This window comes from Neomonachus schauinslandi, chromosome 13 (genome assembly GCF_002201575.2).
Source record: "Neomonachus schauinslandi chromosome 13, ASM220157v2, whole genome shotgun sequence".
Lineage (NCBI taxonomy): Eukaryota > Metazoa > Chordata > Mammalia > Carnivora > Phocidae > Neomonachus > Neomonachus schauinslandi.
Genome location: NC_058415.1, coordinates 92362097 through 92385212, shown reverse-complemented (window position 1 = coordinate 92385212; position 23116 = coordinate 92362097). Strand labels below are relative to the sequence as shown.

At 59.8% G+C, this 23116-nt stretch overlaps 2 protein-coding genes across 8 annotated transcripts in view; both read left to right on the top strand.

Annotated features, from left to right (window-relative positions):
- The window catches only part of SEC16A (SEC16 homolog A, endoplasmic reticulum export factor), a 34913-nt gene extending 16910 nt beyond the window's left edge, over positions 1-18003 (top strand). For 3 of the 6 annotated variants that reach the window (XM_044920731.1, XM_044920730.1, XM_021691084.1), the window contains exons 8-31: positions 949-1091; positions 1614-1675; positions 1796-1934; positions 2296-2541; positions 3607-3704; positions 4127-4208; positions 4420-4537; positions 4730-4841; positions 5024-5129; positions 5716-5856; positions 6869-6982; positions 7233-7425; positions 7986-8231; positions 8724-8806; positions 9642-9785; positions 11779-11859; positions 12031-12087; positions 12189-12300; positions 12686-12823; positions 13043-13137; positions 13687-13761; positions 14227-14286; positions 15158-15235; positions 16336-18003. In XM_044920731.1, the coding sequence (XP_044776666.1) occupies positions 949-1091; positions 1614-1675; positions 1796-1934; positions 2296-2541; positions 3607-3704; positions 4127-4208; positions 4420-4537; positions 4730-4841; positions 5024-5129; positions 5716-5856; positions 6869-6982; positions 7233-7425; positions 7986-8231; positions 8724-8806; positions 9642-9785; positions 11779-11859; positions 12031-12087; positions 12189-12300; positions 12686-12823; positions 13043-13137; positions 13687-13761; positions 14227-14286; positions 15158-15235; positions 16336-16404 (2792 nt within the window). In that variant the 3' untranslated portion in view covers positions 16405-18003. The remainder of the gene's footprint in view (positions 1-948; positions 1092-1613; positions 1676-1795; positions 1935-2295; positions 2542-3606; positions 3705-4126; positions 4209-4419; positions 4538-4729; positions 4842-5023; positions 5130-5715; positions 5857-6868; positions 6983-7232; positions 7426-7985; positions 8232-8723; positions 8807-9641; positions 9786-11778; positions 11860-12030; positions 12088-12188; positions 12301-12685; positions 12824-13042; positions 13138-13686; positions 13762-14226; positions 14287-15157; positions 15236-16335) is intronic. The other 3 variants (XM_044920734.1, XM_044920733.1, XM_044920732.1) reach the window with 3 other exon arrangements.
- Positions 18004-19484: 1481 nt separating this feature from the next.
- The window catches only part of INPP5E (inositol polyphosphate-5-phosphatase E), a 15316-nt gene continuing 11684 nt past the window's right edge, over positions 19485-23116 (top strand). For both annotated transcript variants that reach the window (XM_021691044.1, XM_021691045.1), the window contains exon 1: positions 19485-20285. In XM_021691044.1, coding sequence (XP_021546719.1) covers positions 19567-20285 — 719 coding nt within the window. In that variant the 5' untranslated portion in view covers positions 19485-19566. The remainder of the gene's footprint in view (positions 20286-23116) is intronic.

Genomic DNA, 23116 nt, shown 5'->3' with positions numbered 1-23116 from the left:
ACTTATCACCAGTGCCACGTTCTCAGCTCCTCTTGGAGGTGTCCCATCAAATGCTTTTCCTTAGAGAAGTGCAACAGTGTGTGTCACGTCCTGTGGAAATCTCTCTGCACTTCAGGCATCCTGCCATTGTCGTCCTTGTCGGTGCCCCATGCCCGTCACTGCCAGGAGCCGGCCTCTGCAGAGAGCTGGGGACACGGATGCTCTGGTGGGGCCTCTGAGCAGCTGGCGGCCAGACGCTGCTTCCGAGTAGCCTGTGCTCAGCGCACGGGGCTGTTTTAAAGAAGTTTTCAGAAGAGAATAGTTCTCATTTTTAACAATTGAAACATTCTTCTTTTTTTTTTTTTAAAGATTTTATTTATTTGACAGAGACACAGCAAGAAAGGGAACACAAGCAGGGGGACTGGCAGAGGGAGAAGCAGGCTCCCCGTGGAGCAGGGAGCCCGATGCGGGGCTCCATCCCAGGACCCTGGGATCATGACCCGAGCCAAAGGCAGACGCTTAATGACTGAGCCACCCAGGCGCCCCTGAAACATTCTTCTGACACATACCTAAGTTCCCCTTTTTGATGGGATATTTAATAATTATTACCTTCCAGTTGAAAGCCAGGTCATTGTGACCAGTCTAACGTAGGATTCCAGCCATATGGGCACCTTGAAAATCTGTACTGTTAATCTGGTCCGGAAGCTTTTTTTTTTTTTTTTTTTTTTAGATTTTTATTTATTTATTTTGAGAGAGAGAGACACACACAGAGCATAAGCAGAGGGAGAGGGAGAAGCAGACTCCCTGCTGAGCCGGGAGCCCGACGTGGGGCTCGATCCCAGGACCCTGAGATGACCTGAGCTGAATGAAGGCAGACGCCCAGTCATCTGAGCCACCCAGGCGCTCCTGGTCCAGAAGCATTAAAAAGTGACAAGCTGATTGTTTCTTTCTCACTTTATTTAAATGTAGCTCCATCAAGACCAACTTCTCCTGAGAAGTTCTCAGTGCCTCATGTCTGTGCCAGGTTCGGTCCTGGGGGTCAGCTCATTAAAGTGATTCCAAATCTGCCTTCGGAAGGACAGCCTGCATTGGTTGAAATTCACAGCATGGAGGTAATTGCGTGAGTAGAAATTCTGCATCGCAGGACAGCCCTCTGAATAAGTGACCTTGGAAGATGTTTTTTTCCCATGAATCTTCAGTTCATAGGTTTTTTTGTTGTGCTGGGTCGTTTCTCCCCTCAGAGGTCAGGACTTTGAGTACCTGCGTCAGGTGTTACGTTAGACTTCGTTTCATTGCATATTCATTTTGTCTTTATTCGCATTTCTGGTTTAGCAGGGAGGACTCTGCTCGTGTTCATCTCGTGGCTTTTGGTCACGGGTAGAGGAGCTTTGTGATCTGGTGGCAGATGGGGTGGGGGGCCCTGTTCTGTGGGCCTGGCAGGCCTCTTCTGTGCATGTATTAGGGCCCTGCCTCAGTTGGAGGGGAGATGTAGAGTTTGAAAATCACGGTAGTAAAGCAGGCAGGCCGGCACGCTGAGGGCGTGGGGGTCCAGGGAGCTGGTGGACGCGGGCAGGCGTGGATGCGCACCTGCCCCCCATGAGCTGCTCTCTCTGCCCCCACCCGTTGCGCCTCAGACCCTGCTGCAGCACATGCCGGAGCAGAAGGAGCTGCGCTCGTTCCCAGGACCACTCGGCAAGTACGTGCCCATCCAGCAGCCCACGTCCAGCAGCCCACGACGGCCGTGCGGAGGCGGCTGCTGCGCCTAGCCTCGCAGATGCAGTTGCTGCTGTCCATTGAGTGTGTGTTCTTTTTTCAGAGATGACACCCATAAAGTGGATGTTATTAATTTTGCACAGAACAAAGCTACAAAATGTTTGCAGAACGAAAATTTAATTGACAAAGAGTCTGCAAGTCTCCTTTGGAGTTTCATTGTTCTCTTGTGCAGACAGAACGGGGTAGGTTTCTTCTTGGCCTCCGTCCCCCCCGCCCAGTGGACTTGGGCGGGATTTCTGTGCCAAGCTGTGGGCGGTGAGCAGCGTCCCCATCCAGGCGCTCCCTCAGGAAGTGTCTTGGTGGTGGTTTCGGGGAGGGGAACTCAAGGGCGTGTGGTTGGGTCCGCCTCTGTCAGCCTGTCGGGTCGTCTGTGGTCTGTCCGTCCTGCTCCTGGCCAGGTCGTGAGCAGTGGCTTGTGCGTGTGGGAGTTTCACGTGCCCATTTGAGGAGTCCTGTTGGGGGCCTCACCCGTCCCGGCACCCCCGCAGTAAGTTCCGTGTGAGGTGACGCGCTTTCTTCTTCCTGCCCCCGCGGCCCCTGCAGACCGTGGTGGGAACAGACCTCGCGGAGCTTTTGTTACGAGACCACAAAACCGCGTGGCTTCCTGGGAAGTCACCCAACGAGGCCAACCTGATTGATTTCACTAACGAGGCCGTGGAGCAAGCGGAGGAAGAGGAGTCCGGGGAGGCCCAGCTCTCGTTCCTCACTGACAGCCAGGCAGCCGGCAGCAGTGCCCTTGAACGGGAGACCGAGAGGTTCCGGGAGCTGCTTCTGTATGGTCGCAAGAAGGTGAGGCCCTGCGCGGGCCCTGGCGTTGCACGGTCCTGCCCTCGGGCGCGGTGGCACCCTGACCCGGCGCCGCGGGCTCGTTCTGTGAAGGGCATCTGGCGTCCAGAGTGCCCGCTCCCGGTAGCAGAGCTCCCTCCAGGGGTCACCAGGGTCGGAGACTTGCCTGTGCTCAGCCGCGCCCCTGCTGCGTATACTTCTCAGGGACAGACTCGTGCGCGGGACAGAAAGCCAGCTGTCCTCGCGCAGTGAGGCATGCGTTCACCATCTCTTCAGCGGGGTGTGCGCTGGGTGGGCGCCAGGCCCTGCAGGCCACGGAGCGCGTGCGCTGGGGGAGCTCCCCGGGACTGTGCAGGCCCAGGGATGGCCACGCCTGCGCTCTGGCGGCTGGGCTCTCACGGGCCTGGAGTTCTTAGTTCTTTGATGTTGTGTTGTGCTCCGGAAGCTCGTATTTGGTAAACAAACAGTCTTCACGTGGACATCGTACGACGGATCGGAACTGTAGACTCTGTCAGGTTTGCTTAACGTTTCCTCCACCGCAACACGTCCATCTCCTTGAGGAGGCTGTCCTCTCGACTGCGACCCCAGATGATTCTGGACGCAGGGGAGGCTGCGTTAGTAAAGGCTCTGTCCGTGTTGGGATGGTGTTTGTGGAGGCCTCATGTGTCGTTCTGGAACTGGGGATGCTTGCCGGTGGCGTTGCTCACAGTGGAAGGGACAGTCCGAGGCGGCAGGACTGCTGCTCGCTCGTCCTTGTTCCTCATCCACGTGCTTCTTCCGTACGCTGGCTGCTTGCTAGCAGATACCAAAGCAACAGAGTCTTCACAGACCCGCTGCCACAGGGGCTTTGCAACTAGGGCAGATTGGGAGAAGCGGGCTTCTCCTTCTTGTCTGAACCGGGCGCGTGTGTTGGCAGGCCCGTGATTCACACCTTCCTTCATGTGCACTCTGGCCCCTCTCCCCTGCCCCCCCCCCACCGTGTGTAACGACACACGGGCTGTTGCTTCTGCTCACGTATGTCACCGAAGTTGTTCTGATAACTCAGGTAACCACTAAAATGCTTTGCAGGATGCTTTAGAGTCTGCGATGAAAAATGCCTTATGGGGTCATGCTCTGTTACTTGCAAGTAAGATGGACAGCCGGACACACGCCCGCGTCATGACCAGGTAGAGAATCTTGCTGTGTAGACTGTTTCTGGGCACGTCGCGCTGGCCCAGTTGCGCTGCCTGGGCAGCTCTTGGAAGCGCAGTGGCCTGCAGCCCTTGTCACAGAAAGCTGGGACGTGTTCTCTGCACCATGCTGCTGTCCCACTGGCTCGGGCTTGCTGGGCCCTCTTCCCTACTGTTGGACCGCTGAGGGCTTTGGAAACATTTTCTTAACTGCAGGTTGTCTGTGCTCTGTGAAACCATCACGAATTCCTTAGTCTTTATTTCCTTTATTCTTTTGTTCAACTACTGGGCTTTGTGTACTTTGCCTGGGCCGGGCACCCACCCGATGGTCATCAAAGGGCCAAGATGAAACCAGGCTTGTTTCTGCTTGTCTTTTAAACAGGGACGACTTAGCTCTTTCTCTCCTCGTATCTGCCTAGGTTCGCCAACAGTCTTCCAATCAACGACCCTCTGCAGACAGTGTACCAGCTGATGTCGGGGCGGATGCCTGCTGCGTCCACGGTCAGTGTGCGGGGGCTCCCCAGGGTCCCCGCGGCCCTGCTGCCTGTCCGGGCTCGCTCCTGTGACAGGTTGCCTCCCGAGGCCGCAAGGTCTGCGCTCTCTCTTGTTCTGGCTTCTGCTTTGTGCTCTGTGAGCTCACCCGTGATGAGATAAAAGCGACGCTCTCTTCAAGCATAAGGGTTTACTTGGTTTTGCTTTTTTCTGACCTCAGTGTTGCGGAGATGAGAAGTGGGGAGATTGGAGGCCACATCTTGCTATGGTTTTGTCCAACCTGAGCAGCAACGTGGATGTGGAGTCCAGGGCGATGGCCACCATGGGCGACACTCTGGGTAGGTCGGATGCAGGCGCGGGCATGGAGGTGGGGGCGCCCAGCACGCCTGGGCATGAGAGCCGCTGTTGGGGTGTGGAGGGCCACGGGGCTTTTCCATTTGTGTGGCCTCTCTGGTGTTTGCTGTCCACGTGTTGAGATTTCTGGTAGAACTCGCAGTCACTGAGTCTTGGTCTGCTTTATGTTTCCTCAGCTTCAAAAGGTCTCTTAGATGCTGCACACTTTTGCTACCTCATGGCCCAGATCGGGTTGGGGGTTTATACAAAGAAAACCACAAAACTCGTCTTAATCGGATCGAACCACAGGTGAGGAACGTCCAGGTATCTGTTTTTCTTTAGAAAGGAAACATCCCTCCATCAGCTAACCCAGAAACGGCGCACATGCACCCAGTGGCCGCAGCCTCCCATCTTGATCGCAAGGTGTTGATCACATGGCGTGACGTGCTTCTGGGTGCCTTGCTCAAGGATTAAAATTTTTTCCTCAACAGTTTACCGTTTTTAAAGTTTGCAACCAATGAAGCTATTCAGAGGACAGAAGCCTATGAATATGCCCAGTCTCTTGGGGCACAGACCTGCTCCTTCCCCAATTTCCAGGTAAGCTGGAGCCACGCTGGTCTGTGGTTTTTACGAGTGGGGTGGTCAGTGCTAGCAAGTCTTTGGTTGTTGAGGGCTTTTGAGCTCTTACGCAAAAAGTGGTAGTGTTTTTGGAAATCTTAGGGAGACATCTGTAATGTTTGAGAAGTAAGCCCTATTGAATTGAGAATTTCCTTTGCATTTAAAATGTTTCTTAAGTATGTGGTTTCCAGTACTTTCTGTCCACGGTTTTTAGTGTTTTGGGGAGAGTGTTATCTGATCTAGGGGGCGCGTGGGTGTAAACATTGTGTAGTGCAGTGTTAGTGGGGACGGCCGTCTGCCCTGCTGGCTGGCCCGGATGCTCGTGGTGACGAGCCCCTCGTGACCAGCCTCGTAAGCGTGTTGAAGAGGAAAAGTGAGTTTCTAAGAAGCTTGGTTGCAACTTTCATCTAAAAGCGCTCTGGGAGCGGGGCTCAGTGCTGTGGGACGGCTGGGGGACACGTGAGGTGCACAAGGCGTCGGAGTAGCTCCAGCTTGGGGGCCTGTCGGGTGACGCGGGGGCTGGGGAGGCACGTCGGGATGACTGTGCTGCGCTCCCCTGTCCCAGGTGTTCAAGTTTATCTACTCCTGCCGCCTGGCTGAAATGGGGCTGGCCACACAGGCCTTCCACTACTGCGAGGTGATTGCCAAGAGCATCCTGCTGCAGCCTCACAAGTACTCGCCCGTGCTCATCAGCCAGCTGGTTCAGGTAATGTCTTCTCGAATGTCCTTCCAGCAGCATTTACCCCATGGGCGCATCAGTATCACTGGACTTGGGGACTGAGCTGTGACCATGTAGACACTCGGGGCTTCCTTCTTCAACAGCTTAGAAATTCAGGTGTTCTCGGGCAGGTATTGGGTGTTTTGCGTGTTAGCTTAGGAAGTTTTCAGAGACCTCACCCCACTACAGAAGCTGGGCCATAAGCTTTGAAGGAAGAAGGACCCCATCTCCAGGAAACTCACTGTGGGGCGGTTGAATCTAGCGGTTAACAGCCTGAGCTTCCGGAGTCCAGCAGCCTGGGTTGGGGTCCAGGCTGTTCCAGTGCCAGCCTCGGTTTCTTGCTCTGTAAAACAGACACCGCGCGAGCAGCCTGCAGGAGTGAGTGAGGCGCAAACAGGACAGGGCAGGCCGGTGCCCAGGGCGCGAGGATGCCGTTGTTCCCCTCCCCCGAGGAGCTTCATTCTGGGAAACGCGCTCACGTGATAACCTGAGAAAGTGTTACTGTGGGAAGTTTTAGACATCTAGGGAAATAGAATAATTAGCAAGTCCTCCTTCCCGCAGTTTCAGGAGCTGTTTACTCAAGGCCACCTGGTTTCATTGTACCCCCATCCTGCACTGTCCCCGCACCCCCCACCGCCCATCAGAGTGTGTGCGGTTCTGGATCCATTCAGCATTTTGATCAGTAAAGCCAAGCCTGTGTAGTCGATGCTGGGGGCAGCAGTCTGCTCTGGGGCGCCCGGCTGCTGGCGGCCTCTGTGCACACGGGCTGCTGGGCTCGCTAGAGCGAAGTCTGGGTCCCACGCGCCCTTTCCAGTGACTCGGCAGTACGTGCGAGGTTTCAGGGCAGGTCACCACATGCTTCAGAAACCGTATGTGATGGGAAGTATCCCACCGGACCCTGAAGATGCTTTTTGTTCCAGATGATGGTAGGTTTCGAAAACACAGTCTTCCTTGTCATGCCAGATAGTAACAGGGCCCTTTCCTCCCTGTGTATGTCCAGATCGCGTCCCAGCTGCGGCTCTTCGACCCCCAGCTGAGAGAGAAGCCGGAGGAGGAGGCCTTTGTTGAGCCCGTCTGGTTGGTCCAGCTGCAGTGTGTGGACAAGCAGGTCAAGGTGTGAAGTGTGCTCTCAGTCTCAGGGGACAGGATGTCAGAGACATGCTGATAAGTGTGGTTTGCGCCCCCGTCGTTTTCACACCGAGCACGTTCGGTGTGAACGTGCTCGGTGTGAACGGTACGATTTTAGGGGTGTGCACTTTTGTCAGAGCGCTCACGCTCCTGAGGCCCAGACACAGTGAGCGGGTCGGCGGGGTCGGCGGCGCCGTGTTGGGCTGTTGGCAATGCCTGCCATTTCTCTCCCTCAGGAGGGCGCCGCGGCGTGGAGTCGGGACGGGCCCTTCCGCCAGCGCTGTCCCAGCACCCCGAGCTCCGAGGCGGGGCAGTACGACGGGCCAGCACCCGCCCAGCCAGGGGGCCCGGGCACCGGCAATCCGCTGCTGGCGCCGCCCGTGCCCAGCGCTGAGCACTTGGGCCAGGGGGTGCGGCTGCTGCCTTCAGGTGAGCCCCGTGCGTCTGGAGAAGCAGCGGGCCTCCCGCCTTCCCCGCGCAGCCCCTGCTTCCGAACGTGGAACGTCGCCGTTCTGCCTGCAGGAGAGTGGAGGGGACACGTCCTCCCAGCACGTCAGCCTTCCCTCTCCCCGTGCTTGCTCCCTCGCGGAGCCTGTCGGGTCTGAGTGGGTGGGCGGCCTGCTGAGCCCTGGAGGGGGAGGAGGGGGGCAGGGAGGGCTCAGTGAACACCGAACTCTCTTTCAGGCCGCTGCTCCCCAGGTTGTGTTGGGGTCTCGTTGGGGGTCAGGGCCCAGGCCACACGTGACATTTAATGATGTCCTCCCCTTGTCCCTAAAAAGCGTATGTTCTGCTTTTCCCCAAACCATCGATGCCCTGGCATCGTCAGCACTTTCTGCTTTGATGACTGGTTCTCTCATCCCGTAACAAAAGAAACGTGGCCACACGAAGGGACACGTGATAAGCTGTTGAGTGACCGCCATTTAGCTTCTTCAGGTGCCCGGAGTTAGCGCCAGTACCTCAGGCTTCTGTTCTCCGCTCTCTTGGTGCAGCTCCGCCGGCCCTCCGCGACGGCCAGCCGGCCCTCCCCACCAGGGTGCCCTTGTTCCCGGTGCCCCCACCCCCGGGCCCTGTTGAGCTGGGGCCTGGCTGTGGACCCCCAGGGGCTGCCCTTGGCTTTCTAGAGCCCTCTGGGCCCGACCCTGCGGCTCCGTTCGCGGGCCCTGGCCTGCCACCTGGCGCACCACCTCTGCAGGGAAGTGAGCACGCGCCCCAGGAGGCCCGGAGCCAGGACCCAGGTAGGCCTGCTGCCGTGCCGTCCTGAGAGAGGAGCTCTGTTGGGTTTGGCGTTGAAGGAGGTGATTTGAACTTGAGACAGGTTCTGTTCGTCGGCGTGCACAAGGGGTTCTGGAAGCCGTAGGCTGGAGGGGTCGTTGATACCAGTGCCGTGTCTTCCGGGACTCAGCTGCGTGTTGGCGTGCGGGGTGCGAGTGGGTGTCCCGGGTGTGGCGGGCTGGCCGTGAGGGGAGCCCAGGCCGCAGCCTGCCCTGCAGTCCCACGTGGGGCTTCTCACGCCTGCTGTGCAGCTCTGCGCCCTTGAACAAAGCCAGACATACACCCAGCTTTCAGACAGAAGCGATTTCAAGAACGTCTCCGGTGCCGGACTCTGCGCACCGCGGTGGGAGGCCGTGGCCCCAAGGGAAGATGTGCCGTGTCGCGAGTGCGTCATGTCCGCTCCTGTCCTGTGTCCGCGACACGGAGACCACAGTGGGCCTCTCTTCTGTCGACAGGGGTGATGCCACCGGAGACGCTCGGGAGAAACTCGCTTCCGGAGCTGAGAGAAGAGGGTTTTGGTGGAAATTTTGCTCCCCTGGTACTCCCCCCCCCCCCCCCCCCCCCCCCGAGCTCTTTGTTTTCCATAAGTTGCGTTAATTAGCAGCCCAAACTTGTCGTTCTCTAGTTATAGTAAGAGGAGAACAGTGAAAACCACGAGATTGTCCTTTAAGTTGCTCCTCAGCAGGAGGCACGCGTAAGGTGGTGTGAACCCTTGCCGCGAGGAGGGCCGCTTCGAGGTGCACAGATGGTCCCCTCTCGGGAGGCTGTGTTGCCGGTGGTGACGTCCCCAGCACGGAGAGCCTTCCCCAGTCCTGCAGGCCTCTCTGGGCAGTAGGATCCCTGCAGCGTCACTGCTCCTCTTGAAGTTCTCATTGCGTTTCTCAGACGCGTTTGGTAGAAAGAGCGCTTCTGCTGCTGTCCCGGGAGGGACACGTGCTTTTCTGCGCAGTGTCTCCCGAAGCCGTCTTGACGCACACTGGGCCTTCGTGGGCACGCCGTCCGTAGGCGCTTGCTGTACTTCCGTTAGGCATTCCGCCAGGACAATGCTTTGTTCTCATGTAAAGTGAGAGGTCATGGAAAACAGGGTCTTCGCTCAGCGATATGTATCTTGAAAAGAAACAAGTCTGTGATTTAAAATGCCCCCTCCCCTTCTGTGCCCAGCGTCACCTTGGTGCGCTCGTGTACCCCCCTTCTTCCAGCCCCGTAGTGCCCAGTGGGCCCCACCACCCCCGTGTGGAGTCCTGCCGTGCGCCTTGTGAGAGCAGGGCCGGAGGCAGGGGCAGCTGTCCCCCGCCCCCTCCCCGCTCTGCTCGCGTCACTCGCTCCTGGGGAGGTGCCCCAGGCGAGCCTGCCCCCGTGTTGCCTTGGGACAGGGCTCCTCCAGGATGTCGCAGGGCCCTGAGGCCCCCCCGGGTTGGGAGTGTACCAGCTCCAGTGCTCTGCAGCCGCCGACAGCCGCTCCTGAAGTGAAGAGACCTGCGCCGGCCGCCAGGAGAGAGGCCAAGGAGCCCAAGAAGGTGACGCACGGCCCAGCTTCAGCAGGGTGGGGGCCCGGGGCCCGGGGAGGGGTGCAGCTCCCACGGACGGCTTTCCTCCTACGCTGGCGGTGGGGCAAAGGCATTCCAAGTGTCCGTGTCCCCATATAACCACTGGCCAGGGCACAGTTGCAGCGGGACCAGGAGGCCCCGTGTGTCCACGGCCTGTCAGAACGCACCCCCAGAGGGTGGCCTCTTCTGACTTTGGGACCTGTCCCAGAACTTCTTATAAAGGGGGTTAGTCTTTAAAAACCATTGTGTCCGTAGTATCTGTCGTATGCAGATGCTACAATTTTACTTATCTTTTTTTTCTCAGTAGTGGACATTGGCCTTTTTTTCAGTTTGGGGTGGTCCTGTAAAAGCCACATGCGCGTTCTTCTCTGTCTTTTGTTGGTGAAAGCACTTGTTTCTCATGGGGCGTGCCTAGGGCCCAGGACAGCTGTGCGTCCAGCGTGGGAAGGTGCCACCAGGCAGTTTTCCTGGGCGGTTGGGCCAGGTGACCTTCCCCCAGCAGAGCCAGAGAGGCCCAGTCATTCCTTGTCACTGGCCTGGAGGCCCTTGTCCCCGCACACACAGGCTCGGGCCTCTCCACGGCAGCCTCTCGGCGGGGGTTCGTGGCCCTTCCTGGTGTCGCTTTGCTTCACAAGCTAGTGCGCCGAGAGCACCTTCCCCGTGTACCTGTTACCACCTGTGTGTTTTCCCGTGTGCTGCTGGCTTGCATCTTCTCCCACTTGAATGTTGTGCCACACATCCTCTGAAATGTGGGCTTCACCAGTATCTTCTTCCCCCGGTCTGTGGACTGCCTTTTTACTCAGGACGTGTTCTTAATTTTCATATAGTTCATCGTATCGAATTTCATTTAACCATTAGTGTCTTTTTTTAAGATTTCATTTATTTATTTGACAGAGAGAGGGAGAGAGACAGTGTGAGAGAGAGAGCACAAGCAGGGGGAGTGGGAGAGGGAGAAGCAGGCTTCCCGCCGAGCAGAGAGCCCTACACCAGCCTCCATCCCAGGACCCTGGGATCATGGACCTGAGCCGAAGGCAGACACTTAACGACTCAGCCACCCAGGCGCCCCGCGTCTTTTTTTTTTAAAGAATTATCCATTCGTTTTAGAGAAAGAGAGAGAGCAAGCATGGGGTGGGGGAGGAGCGCAGAGGGAAAGGGACACCCAAGCAGATTCCCCACAGAGCCCAGTGTGGGGCTCGATCCCATGACCCTGAGATCACAGCCTGAGCCGAAACCAAGAGTCGGACACTTAAGCGACTGAGACACCCAGGTGCCCCTTAATGATGAGCATCGTAAGGAAACACAAATTTTATTCAGAGTGTGCGTGAGCCTGAGCCGGACTGTGACACGCTGACCAGTCGTGAGCGTGCAGACCCGTGCCGTCCTCCGCTGCGGAGCTCAGGGTGGGGGGTTTGAGAGCACACGCACCTGCTGCTTCCGCGTTGGTCTGTGTTTTAGTTGAAGTATGGCCTTCAGGGATTGAAGTAAGCGTCCCTGACACCTAACTTCTCCCAGTATAGGACACGGGGCGGGGGACTGTGTTTGAGGGGGGCCCACAAGGACATTCCCAGTCTGTTGGCCACTGCTCAGTCCGGGAGAACGCCAGAGGCTGCCATTTGTTGGCATTTAGACGGGAAAAGCTCCAAAAGGCACACTGTTCAGATGTTTTAATTGTGGTAAAATACACATAACATAAAACTTACCATTTTAACCATTTTTAAGGGCACGCTTCTGCGGCGTTAGGCGCACGCTGCTGTGTAGCTGCCCTCTCCGCCCTTCTCCAGGACTTGTCTTCTCAGACTGCACCTTGGTCCCCGTTGTACACCACCCCCTCCAGCTCCCGCGTCTGTGGGTCCGACTCCTCTGGGGCCTCCGGGAGTGGATCCTCAGGGTTTGTCTTTCTGTGCCGGGCTCAGCTCACCCAGCACCATGTCCTCAAGGTGGTTCTGATGGTTTTTGCATTTAGAGTAGTGAATCCTGGTTCTCTCGTTGGCTTCCTGGGAAAAAAAGGACAGAAGCTTATTTGCCAGATGACAAGAACAAATCGGTGAGTGTCGTGGAGGGCGGCCCTGAGGGACGTGCAGGCTCCTGCGCACGGTGGTCGCTGAGCAGGCCGGGGTCTCGTCTCCCGGAGGCCGCCGTGTCGGGAGGAAGCAGGTGCTGCTTCTGCTCAGCTCTGCCTCCTGACGTCTTCTGTTACTTTTCACAATCGTGGCAGATCGTCTGGGATGAAAAGAAGAACCGATGGGTGGATGTAAATGAGCCAGAGGAGGAGGTAAGTCAGAATTCCTCGCGCTTCACTGGGCCCCGGCTCCCCGTGCCGTCTCGGCGGCTTCGGGTCCACAGGAGGGTCTCTGAGCCGCTTTCCCTCCGCAGAAGAAGGCTCCGCCCCCACCACCAACCTCGCTCCCCAAGGCTCCGCTCGCTGCGCCCCCCGGTCCTGGAGGGCCCCCGAGGGCCTCTGTGAACATGTTTTCTAGGAAAGCAGGTAACAAAGTCAAGGCGGAGATCAGAGTTGGTTTGAGAACTTGCCTGTTCTCCAGAGATACCAGAGCTTAGGGACCGTAAGTATAGGTCAGATGGAGGTCTGTCTGTCTGCAGAGGGCATCCTGGTTTTCCGGGGCGAGTCTGCAGGGAGAGCTCCCCTTCTCTAGAGCGTGAGAGCCCTGCTCAGCAGCCCCCGAGCTGGTAGCTTTGAAGTGCGGGACGGGCACCTCCCCCAGGTGGCAGACGGGCACCTCCCCCGGGTGGCAGCCGGGCTGTGCTGTGGGGAAAGCCGCGTTCCCGCATGCTCTTCCCGCTTGGGGAAGGGGGGCCCGGGGAGCGGAGTCATGTGGTGCGATGACCTGAATCTGCTGCTTCTCCCGGCCCAGCTGGAAACAGAGCACGCTACGTGGATGTTTTAAACCCGGGGGGGCCCCAGCGGAGTGAACCAGCTCTTGCTCCTGCTGAGTTTTTTGCTCCCCTTGCCCCACTCCCGATTCCTGCTCACTTGTTTGGACCAAACCCAGGTAGGCACCACGGGACCTTCTGACCTCTGACCTCTTTTCTGAGAGCCTCTGGCTTTCACCTCCCGTAAGAAGAGTGACCCGGCCGATGTGCGGGGAGCCTGGGTTCATCTGCTCATTCACGGGCTGCTTTCCCTGTCCCTCACAAGTGGGACTGTGGGAAATATAAGGCCAGCAGTGTTTTGGATGGAATGACAGCTTCCCGCACTGTCTCCTTCACAGACGCAGAGGAAGCCCCACCTGCAGAGGGGGCCAGCAGGGAAGGGCAGGCGCCCGCAGGGGGTCCGGCCAACCTAGAGCCGGCCTCAGAGCCCCAGGTGAGCGGGGCCACAGGACAGGCAGGAGGGCGGTGAGGGTTTGCCCCGCACCCCGGCCTTTGCATCAGGCCCGCTGTGCACCTAGGGGCCGAGTCTGTGTCTGTCGGAAGTCTCTTTCCCCTGAACGAAGGTCCTCAAGAGAAGCAGAGTATAACCATGTGCACGTGGTTACTGAAATCATAGTCGTAAAGAGGTGTTTTTTAATTTTGGGAACTTGCACGTGAAATAGGATCATTCAAAGTCTGGTGTCTGAGGTGGACACAGTGGATTGCAAGCCTGGTTCCCCATTTAATGAGCTGCTTAACACGTGAGGGGTTACGTAACTCCTCAAAGCCTGTTTCCTGCTCGAAGATGGGGTGATAATGCCATCGCGGGGCCCAGGGTCCGTGTTCCCTAGAGATGGGCCGTCCGTCCGCGGTGGAGCCCGTGGGCCCTGCAGCTGCTCAGAGGGATGCTTTACACGGAGCGGAGCGCCTCGGCGCCGGGGCCGGAGGGGGGCTGCGTCGTCCCGCCCAGTGAGGAGGACTGCATGTCTTCTTCCTCTGATAGGCGTTCGGCTCCGCGGCGTCGCTCCCCGGCCCTGAGCTCCCACCCACCCGTGAGGACGGCTCCCAGGGAGGAGAGGTAAGGCGCTCCCATAGGAGAGGGCCTTCCCCGAAGCCGGGCCCGGCACCTCACTCGTGTGTATGTTCCAAGTGGCTTCTTCTTCCAAAAGCGAGTGTTGACGAGTTGGAAAAGGCGGTTTAGCAGCTTCTTAGAGCCTGCAGGGCGTGTCTGCACAGCAGACAGCCCCCCTTGTCTGTGCAGAATCGCCCGGGAGCCCCACGTCGAGCAGGGCTGGAGCACACATCCCAGGCTCCGCTCACACGGCAGGGCCGCCCAAGGCCCCCAGCTCGTGGCACTTTCTTCATAAAAACTGTCCACGAAAGTAGGCGTTTTAAGCTAACTCTGGCTTTTCTCCCGTTCGGACTGTACTGATTCTAATGGCGTCATGAAGCTCTCTGGGGTTAAACTGACTGCTTGGAGCAGCAACATGCATGTTGATTTTTTATTTGTCTGTGTTTTGTGTGTGTTCTTGCTGTTTTGTAGCTTTCACGCTGTAGTTCAATGAGTTCATTATCACGTGAAGTAAGCCAGCATTTTTATCAGGTACCTGTGGCTGGCGGTTCTCACTGAACACGAGTTGAACTGGGTCGCCTTGTGTTCTCTCTGAGCGCGCTGTGCTGGCTGGCCGCCGTGCCCTTGTCGCTAACAAGCCCCACTGCCTCCCCGTCCGCCGCACGCCAGACGATGCAGTGTTCCTTTCTCCCAGGGCCCTCGGGGTCAGGAGCTGTCCAGATGCACTGACGAGCATGTGGACCCCAAAATGTTCCTAGTGAACGACTGCAGTCTTGTAATTGTGTTCTTTCTGGTTTGGTTTTTCCACATGGCCGGCCTCCGGCGTAGGCTCGCCGTGTGTGAGTGGGTCTCAGAAGCCCGCCAGGGGCAGGAGGGACTTCTGTTCTCTGACCGAGCGCGCGACAGCGTCTCGTAGGCCAGGCCGAGGGCGGCGGGAAGCCGTCCTTCGGCCAGTCTGGGCGGGAGATAAAGGAATGCCTCATCTTTTCTGTGTATCGTGGAACAGCGCGTTTCCATTGGCTCAGTAGAAGGCTTCACGTGACCTTTTTATTTGCATACTAAAACCCTGGATTTGATAGCTGGATACCAGAGGTCAGAAGTAATCAAAAATGTTTACTAACTGCTTAAAGTCGACGCTAATGGGACGTCTTGGTGCCGTGCACTCCTCGTTCCTGCATGTTCTGGTTTTAAGGCATTTCTCTCTGCATGCTGCTTTACATCTTACCGTTTTCCCGTGAACCTTGACGTAATTAAATCCAGTGTTGCAAGAAGTGTCTTCGACCTGCTTTGGTGGCTTACTTAGAGCACTGTAAAGGGTCCCCCAGGAGTAGTGTCTGTGTTCACAAAGGGCGCAAACCGCTGTCACGGCACTCTGTTGACATGGGCCCTCTGTGTTTCTCAGGCTCCCAGTGACCACTCCCCTGCAGGGGCCGCTCCCGGGGCAGCCGTGCCCTTCTACAGCCCTGCTCAGTTCGCACAGGTCAGTGCCCTCCCGTCCCCCAGCCCGTGCCCCGACCCACTGCGCCCGCTGCCCCGCTCCCTCGTCTGCCCCTCCCCTGCTCCTGGCCGAGCGGGGGCTCCTGCACTTTTCCTGCTGACACACTGCGCCGTGGGTCTGGGTCTTACTCCCACGTGCTGGCCTTGGCCGCCCTTCACCTGCCAGCCCATGTCCTGCAGTTGGGGAATGTTCTTGAATGTTCCCTTGTAGTTCTCTCCCTCTGCCTTCTCTCTCTTCCATTCCCAGTTCTTGCCCGTAGTATACAGACTGGCTGCCAGTTTGGGGAGAGCCGAGGAGGGGGGAGGGGTCGTCCTGGCATTCAGGATGTAAACTCTCACCTGAGCCCAGGTGTCCTGGTGCGGCCCCTGCCCACACTGCCTGGGATGGCCGGACCTGCTCCCTCTGCACCCGGCGCTCGGCACCTCGCCACCCCAACCTCAGGGCTACCACGTCCCACTCAAGTTACAACCTGGCCGCCACGCATCTGCTTTTCTGCTCCAAGATGTGTTTTTTTTCTGTCCTGTTATCTCCATCTTGTAGCCTGTGCTTTATGTGAATTCTTTGATGTCCATTCTCGCTAGGATTTGCGAGGGGGCAGAGGTAAATGCCTGTGTGCTGCCCATGGGTTCTCCTGGGGCAGCTGCCAGCATTGGCCTCCCCTCCCACCACCTGACAAAACCGCAGACCCCTATTTTTATAAAAATTTTTTTTTTTTAAGATTTTTTTTTTAATTTATTTGACAGAGAGATAGCATAAGTAGGCAGAGCGGCAGGCAGAGGGAAAGGGAGAAGCAGGCCCTCTGCTGAGCAGGGAGCCCGATGCAGGGCTCGATCCCAGGACCCTGGGATCATGACCTGAACCGAAGGCAGCCTCTTAACCGACTGAGTCACCTAGGCGCCCCATAAACCGCAGACACCTTTAAAGAGACCACCCGGTTTGGTCCCCACCGGGTCAGTTACCAGGGGCTGCCTGTGGGTCGGTGTAGACGGTCCCGCACACACAAGCCTCGCGGGTGTTCCCGGGATGCTGCCGGCCTCGGAGGCTGGGCGCATGGAAGTCAGCGCTCTTCCTTGTCCTCCTAGGCCTCGGCCCCCTCGGGATGCTCGAGGATGGGGAGGATTGGCCAGAGAAAATACCCAGCGTTGAGCTAGAAGAGTTCCCGTTCTGGAGTAGCATCTGGAACCCTGAAATCATTATTATGCTCCCCCAAGAACTCCCAACAGATCGCCTGCAACGTCCCTGTGTTCCCGAATGGGCACAGGAGTGATTCCACCGTGACTGTACCTGTTCTTCCTCCACCGCCACCGTCTGTGAAGGGTGGCCAGGGTCAGGTGCACAGCTCCTGTATGAGGCCGCCCGAAACGGGGAGCTCTTGGCTCCTTCGTTCACCTAACAGTGATTTAAGGGTAAAACAGTCTCAGTTGTGAAGAGCATTGTGCTGGGCAAGGCTGGAGGCATCTTTGCTGCAGGAAAGACTTTGCTCTTGAGGAACCCAGGTGTCTCTGCAAACCTAACCGTGCTTTATTTCCCACCCCCCCAAGGGTTCTTTTAAAACACTGAGTGAAGAGTGAGCCTTGGGCCCAGGAGAGGCCCCACCGCCTGCCTGGCGGCCCTGGGGGGTCCTTTCTGCATCAAAGTCCTCAAGGAACTGTGGACTCGGTTTAGCAAGAATTCGGTTAGCTTTTGAGAGAGGCCCGAGTCACTGAAGTGCATCTCTGTCCGGTAGCAAAGACGTTTCCAGCTGCTTCTTCACGTCCCACGCAACCCAGGGGCCTGGCTTTGCCCGTCTGCGAGGGGCGGCCCTGCCTCCGACAGCTGCGTCCCACACGGGACTGGCCCCCGTGAATCCACCAGTACTAAAACTGTCACTGTAACAGATTGGATTGGGGGTTTTCAGTCCGTGCATAGCCTGATCAGACTCCTCGTCAGAGAACCATGAGGGGCTGCCACGACCTTTGTGTGATCATCGACCCTGTGCTCGATCGTGACTGCTCTTCACGGCGCCATCCACTTGCCTTGCTTTCTCTCGCCTGGTTAACGTCCTCTCGGGTTGGTGACATCTTGAAGAGAGGGCGGAGATGGACTTTGTTGGCACGTGCTCCGAGTCCGAGGCTCTGCCTCCGTTTTCCCACGCCAGATCTTCCGCAGGTCGTGTGCCGACCGCCAGCCACCTGAAACCACAAAGGGGGAGCCCTCCCCCTGGACTCCAAGCTTTACGGCTTCATCGACTGTTCTGAAAATTATTCACATTCTTGTTAGCTCTAAAGAAACTGCAGAAAAGATTTAAATATTTATAAGAATCATTAGAAAATAATTTCTGTAGGTTCTGCTGGGGAACATAGTTTGCTTGGTATATTAAATCTAAGTGCAGAAATGGTATAACTGTGGAATTTGCGCAGGCCTCCCGTTTCCCAGGGGCCCTGGGTCATCCAGGAAGGGCCACGGGAGGCTTTCCCGTGGCGTCACCCACCTGCACGTCCGGGTGCATTTGCTCGGGTCACTTTGAGAGAGGCCAGGGCTGGTTGACCGGGCAGCAGCCTCTTGTGTCCCTTGGTCCGCACTCAGTGGGGTCCTGGGACCCCAGACCCTCCTGGCGCCCCCCAGCTTCCTCCACCTGGCCTGCCCACCGTTGCCTGTGCCCACTGCCAGCAACTTTTGATTCAAGAAGCTCCCTCCCAGGCCAGGCGGGAGCTGCTATTTTTCCTAGATGCAAATTGTTACACTGTAAATTGGTAAATAAAGTATTTTGCGCTCGCAAGCGCGTCATCTGTTTTCTTTTGTCTGTGGGTCACCAAGGGTGGTGGTGGGGGGGGGGACAAGGTCCCTGCCTGTGGGTGCGGGCAGGAGGGGCTTCTCCGCAGGGTGCGGATGGGTGTGCTGGGGAACCCCCCCCAGCCGGCAGCAAGTGAGGTGCGTCCCTTGGGCAGGCCTGGCCCAGTGTGCCCACCCACCCCTGGAGCCTGGGAAGCCGCAGCGTGGGGGAGGGGCGTCTTCCGCGCTCGCGGGCACGCTGGGTCCTCCGGCCGCCAGGGGCCGCTGCTGGGACGAAGCCCGGGATTCCCCCCCCCCCACCCCAGACGCCCGTTGCCGGGGAGCGGCGGCCGGGCCCGCAGGGCTGGAGAGCGGGCGGCGCAGAGAGGTGGGCGCAGGGCGACCCCGGGCAGGGGTGCGGGTCCGGGGCGCGGGGTGACCCCTGGGCGGGGATGCGGGGCGAGGGTCCGAAGCGCGGGGTGACTCCTGGGCGGGGCGGGGGCGCGGATCCAGGGCGCGGGGCGACCCTCTGCAGGGGTGGGGACTCGTATCCGGGGGTGGGGGGGGCCCCAGGGCGGGGCGGGGGCGCGGGTCCAGGGCGACGGGTGACCCTGGGCGGGGGCGGGGATGCGGATCCGGGGCGCAGGGTGACCCCTGGGCGGGGGTGCGGGGCGCGGGTCCGAAGCGCGGGGCGACCCTGGATGGGGCGGGCGCGCGGGTCCAGGGCGTGGGGTGACCCCTGGGTGGGGGCGGGGACAGGGGCCGGGGGCGGGGTCCGCCTGCGCGGCGGTCGTTGCCCTGGGGACCCCGCGGCGGCCTCACTGGCTCCCAGGTTCTGAGCCTGGGGCCTTTGGCAGAGGGGACCTCTCTTGGGGCGGGGTCTGCGGGAGGAGCGATGGGGGTGGGCACGCAGGTGAGTGAGGGCGCAGGGACCCCCTCCCCCATCGGAGGCTGCACGCACTGGCCCTGACCTTGGGGTTGTGGTTCTCCCCTGGTCACCCCTAGCGCCCCACGGAGGGGCAGGCCGGTCGGCGTGGTGGCTTCCCATCCTGAGAGGTGCCAGCTTGCACCCACCTCCCAGGAGGAGGCAACGGGCGAACGTCTCAATGTGTGTTCTTGCTAGACTGCTGCTGGCCTGTCCCTCTGTCACCCTGTACCGCAGCGGTCCCGTGGGAGCACTCACCTGGCATGGGGGCCGTGGCTGTGCGAGGCCAATAGCTCGGTTTTCCTGTAGGTTCCTGTGGGAGACAGCGGGACTTCAGGGCTCCCAGCCATGCAGCAACGGGCCCTGCCCCTACCGGCCGGCCCCGGGCCTGAAGCGGAGCCCCTGCGCCTTCTCTCCTCAGTGGCTGCCCGCCGACGTCTGACCGTGCATCCCTGACCCCGGGCTTCACCGGCAGCGCCCAGCGGGAGTTGTGTCCTGGGGCCTCCCGGGGCCGGGGGGCTGGGCTGCCAGCATCTGTGCTCTGGCCTCTGGACTGTCCACGTTAACGGGCCTGGGCCGTTCAGAGGCATCTTCCCCGCAGCCTGCCGCTCAGGAGCATCTGCAGTCTGAAGACAGAATGCTCAAGGGACAGCTTCCAAACACGGGCAGAGACCTCGAAGCCCACCCAGGGTCCCCGCCTACCAACAACGGTCAGGGCCCTGAGAAGAGCCCAGTGCTCCCTCTGAACCTTTCAGCACAAATCAGCAATGAGGACCCACAAGCCAAGGCCACACCCTTTACCCCAAAGCCGCCGACGAGGCCCCGGCTGGAGCGCGCTCTGTCACTGGACGAGAAGGCATGGAGGAGGCGGCGTTTTCGAACCAGCCAGGAGGACCTGGCCGCGCGCGGTGGGGCCAGCCCCTCTAGGGGCTCCTTGCAGGACGAGGTCCCCAGGCCCCCCACCCACACTGACTCCCCACCCTGCCTGAGCACCTCCTTGCAGGAAATCCCCACGACCCGCAGGGCCCAGGGCAGCGCCGGAGGGAGCCCCTCCTCGTGGGGTCACTGTCTCTCCGGAATGATCGGCAGTTCCCTGGACCTCCTGCACCGGGACGGGGCCTTGGCTGGGAGCCCCAGCAGGCTGCCGGCTGTGGGCCAGAAGGTGGCCTCCAATTCCCTGCGGTCAGCAGACAGGGTGGACTTGGTTCAGACTGACTGCAAGCCCCGCCTGCAGAGCAGACTGTTCCGGGCCCACAGCAGCCTGGGCCCCGGCCGGCCCCCAAGCCCCCTGGCCTGTGATGCCAAGTCCTCCTTCAGCCTCCTGGCGCCCATCCGCGCCAAGGACGTCCGGAGCAGGTAGGGCACCCGGGGGACGGGGGTGGGGGGCATCCTCTGTGGCTTGTTTGAGCGTTCGCAGGCACCCTCCTCGAGAAGCACGTGAAGGTTTTCTCGTAAAACTGTGTGCGGTGTGATGTGGAGGCTACTCCTTCCCAGAGGGACACCCCTTCCAGAACTTTCCCTCCGTGTTTCAGCAGCACTCAGGGCACGCGTGCCTGTGAAACATGGTTCAGAGGCATCCATGACCTTCTGCACGCAACGCCGTGCCTCGTTGGCTCTCTCTGGTTCTGAGCGTCGGGACAGCTTCCTGGATCAGTGTGGGTGTCCGCGTTGCTGTCTGTGCGGCCGCAGGGCCCCGCCATGTAGCCTTGAGCGGGGCTGTCACTCCCCCAGTCCGACGCGGAGGGGCCCCCGGGGCCCCGGCTGGTGCTGTAGGCCTGCAGTGCGAGCAGCCGGGACGGGGCTCTGTGCGCCAGCCAGGCCGCCGTCCAGGACAGATAGCTGGAGGGGGACTACTGGACCTCAGAGAGGGGGGCCCCCTGGGCCGCTCGCTGTCTGCAGGGAGGGCGCGCAGGGCCCGATTGGCTGCACGTTGCTTCCAGGAGTGTCGCGATTTCTCTGAGGCTCGGACTGTTGGCTGAGCACCCCGCATCCATCAGCTCCCACTTGGCCCCACAACCACAGAGGACGCTTGGTTTCCAGTCTTTACGGGACTTTAGCAGCTAATGCGTTCTGACTTTCTCATAGCTTCCAAAGAACCTCGCCAGGCGCTTCCGCCCCGATGCCTCTCCTTCGCTCGTGACTCCTGCGCATGCTCCTGGCTCCAGCCAGCAGACCGGGGGTCCCCGATACTTCCGAGCCCAGCCTGTCCAAGTCTGCCCTTCCCCGGGGACCTCAGTCGTGGGGCTCACACTGCAGTGCCCCCACTGCCACTCTCCTGCCACTTGGCCCAGGCCCCTGCTCCCTACCAGGGTTCGGCGGGTTGTTTGAAGCACACGCAGGCCCTGGCTTGGGGGTCCCCGCACCACCCACTCCCCAGCATGGCACCCAAGGCCCCAGGTGAGGCCCTGGCCCCACGTCCCTCACCAAACTCCTCACCACCGCTCCACCTGCTGCCCTCTCCAGTCCACACTAGGCCAGCACCAGCCCAGCTGGACACGGAGCCAACCCATGACCCCAAACCAGGAGTCCTGAAACAAAAGGACTGTGTTCTCTCCCAGTTCTGGAGACCTCAAGTCAGAAATCCCGGTGTTGCAGGGCTGCGCCCCTTCCGGAGGCTCCGGGGGAGGGTCCTTCCTGCTCTTCCAGCTCCCGGTGGCCCCGGTGCCCCTCCGGCCTGTGCCCTCACCCGTCTCTCCTCTCACAGGGGCGCTGGTCGTTGGATCTAGCGCCCACCCTCCCTCTGGGACGCTCCCACGGTGCCATCCTTAACTAACCACGCTGCAAAGCCCCCGTGGCCACCGAGGGGCCCCTGCGCGGGTTCTGAGGGTCAGGCGGCAGAGGAAGCCGGTGGCGAGCCCAGCCGTGCCGGACAGAACCGGTTCCTCGCTAGGGTTTCCGGAAGCCGGCGGGGCTTCGTGTCCCGCAGTGTCACCCCCACGGGAGCGGCGCATGACGCACGCACACCGCTCGTTCCAGAAGATGGGAATCTCGTCTCAGAATCGGGGCCTCGATTCACTGTTTTCAGACAAGCGGCAAACAGCAGGCTGATGGGGATCCCTCACCCCAGTTCTGCGGCCTGAAGACCCCGTCTCAGCCCCTCGGTGTGCTCCGGAACGGGCGTGAGCACACTTCCTCCGAGGAGAGCCGGAGGGTCCGTGTCTCCCTTGTGGGCGTGTGCACATCTGTGGGGGGCGGGGAGAAGCAGACCCCCGCTGTGGGGCCGCGACGCTTCGTTTCGGGGCGCCGACGTTTGGATTTTATGTCGTTTTCCTGTGTCACGAAACACTGGTTTTCTCCCCCCAACCGTGTGTAAGCGTGAAAACGGTTCTTAGCTCACGGACTGGCCACAAACAGGCGGGACCGGGCCGAGGTCAGAGCGGAGACGCCCCCCGCGGTGGACGGTGCGGGGCGCGGGGTGGGGAGCCGTCAGAGGCTTGGAAAGTACTCGGGGTGTCTGTTATCGGACGTGGGGCTGGTTTCTCAAGGACGCCGCCAAACGAGCCGTCCGTCGTGAAGCCAGGGTAAGCCGCGGTGGCGGGGCCGGGCCGAGTGGCCGCAGGGGACAGGTTCTTCCGCATCCCGGAAGGTGGAGGCCGGCGGGGAAGGCGCGTGCAGGGCAGCGTGGAGGGGCGCGGCGTGGGGAGAAGGGCGGAAGCCAGGTGCGATCAGCGGCACCCGGTGGTCCACCCCAGTGTTCGGAGCCCACCCCCTCTGCAGCCCACTGCCCCCCGTCTTCCTGCACCGCAGTGCCCGGCTGCCAGGCCTTGGCACACAGCGCCCTTGGCCTACCCCTGACAGACGGGACTGGACAGCCCTGCCTGCTGGGAAACAAGGGGGGGGGGCCTCAGAAGGAACAACTAGCCACCCGGTGCTGGAAAGAGTACTTCGAAAGAGCCCTCATTTGCATGCGGCCATCAGGGTGATGGCTGACGATGAGGGCTGTTCTTGTGGACTGATCAGGCCACCATCTTGGTGTCACTGGAGTAGGGATAGGACCCACGGAGCTTATTGGGGTACATTAGCCAGGACATGGGAATGGAGTCTGATCAGCCTCTGAGATGACCAGGAGACGATGGAGCCACCCTCTGGGTGTGCAGGGGGACAGGTGGTCAGTGTGTGCAGCAGATGGATGACACTGGGGGGGGACGGGTGGTGAGGGTCTGCAGCAGATGGATGACACTGGGGGG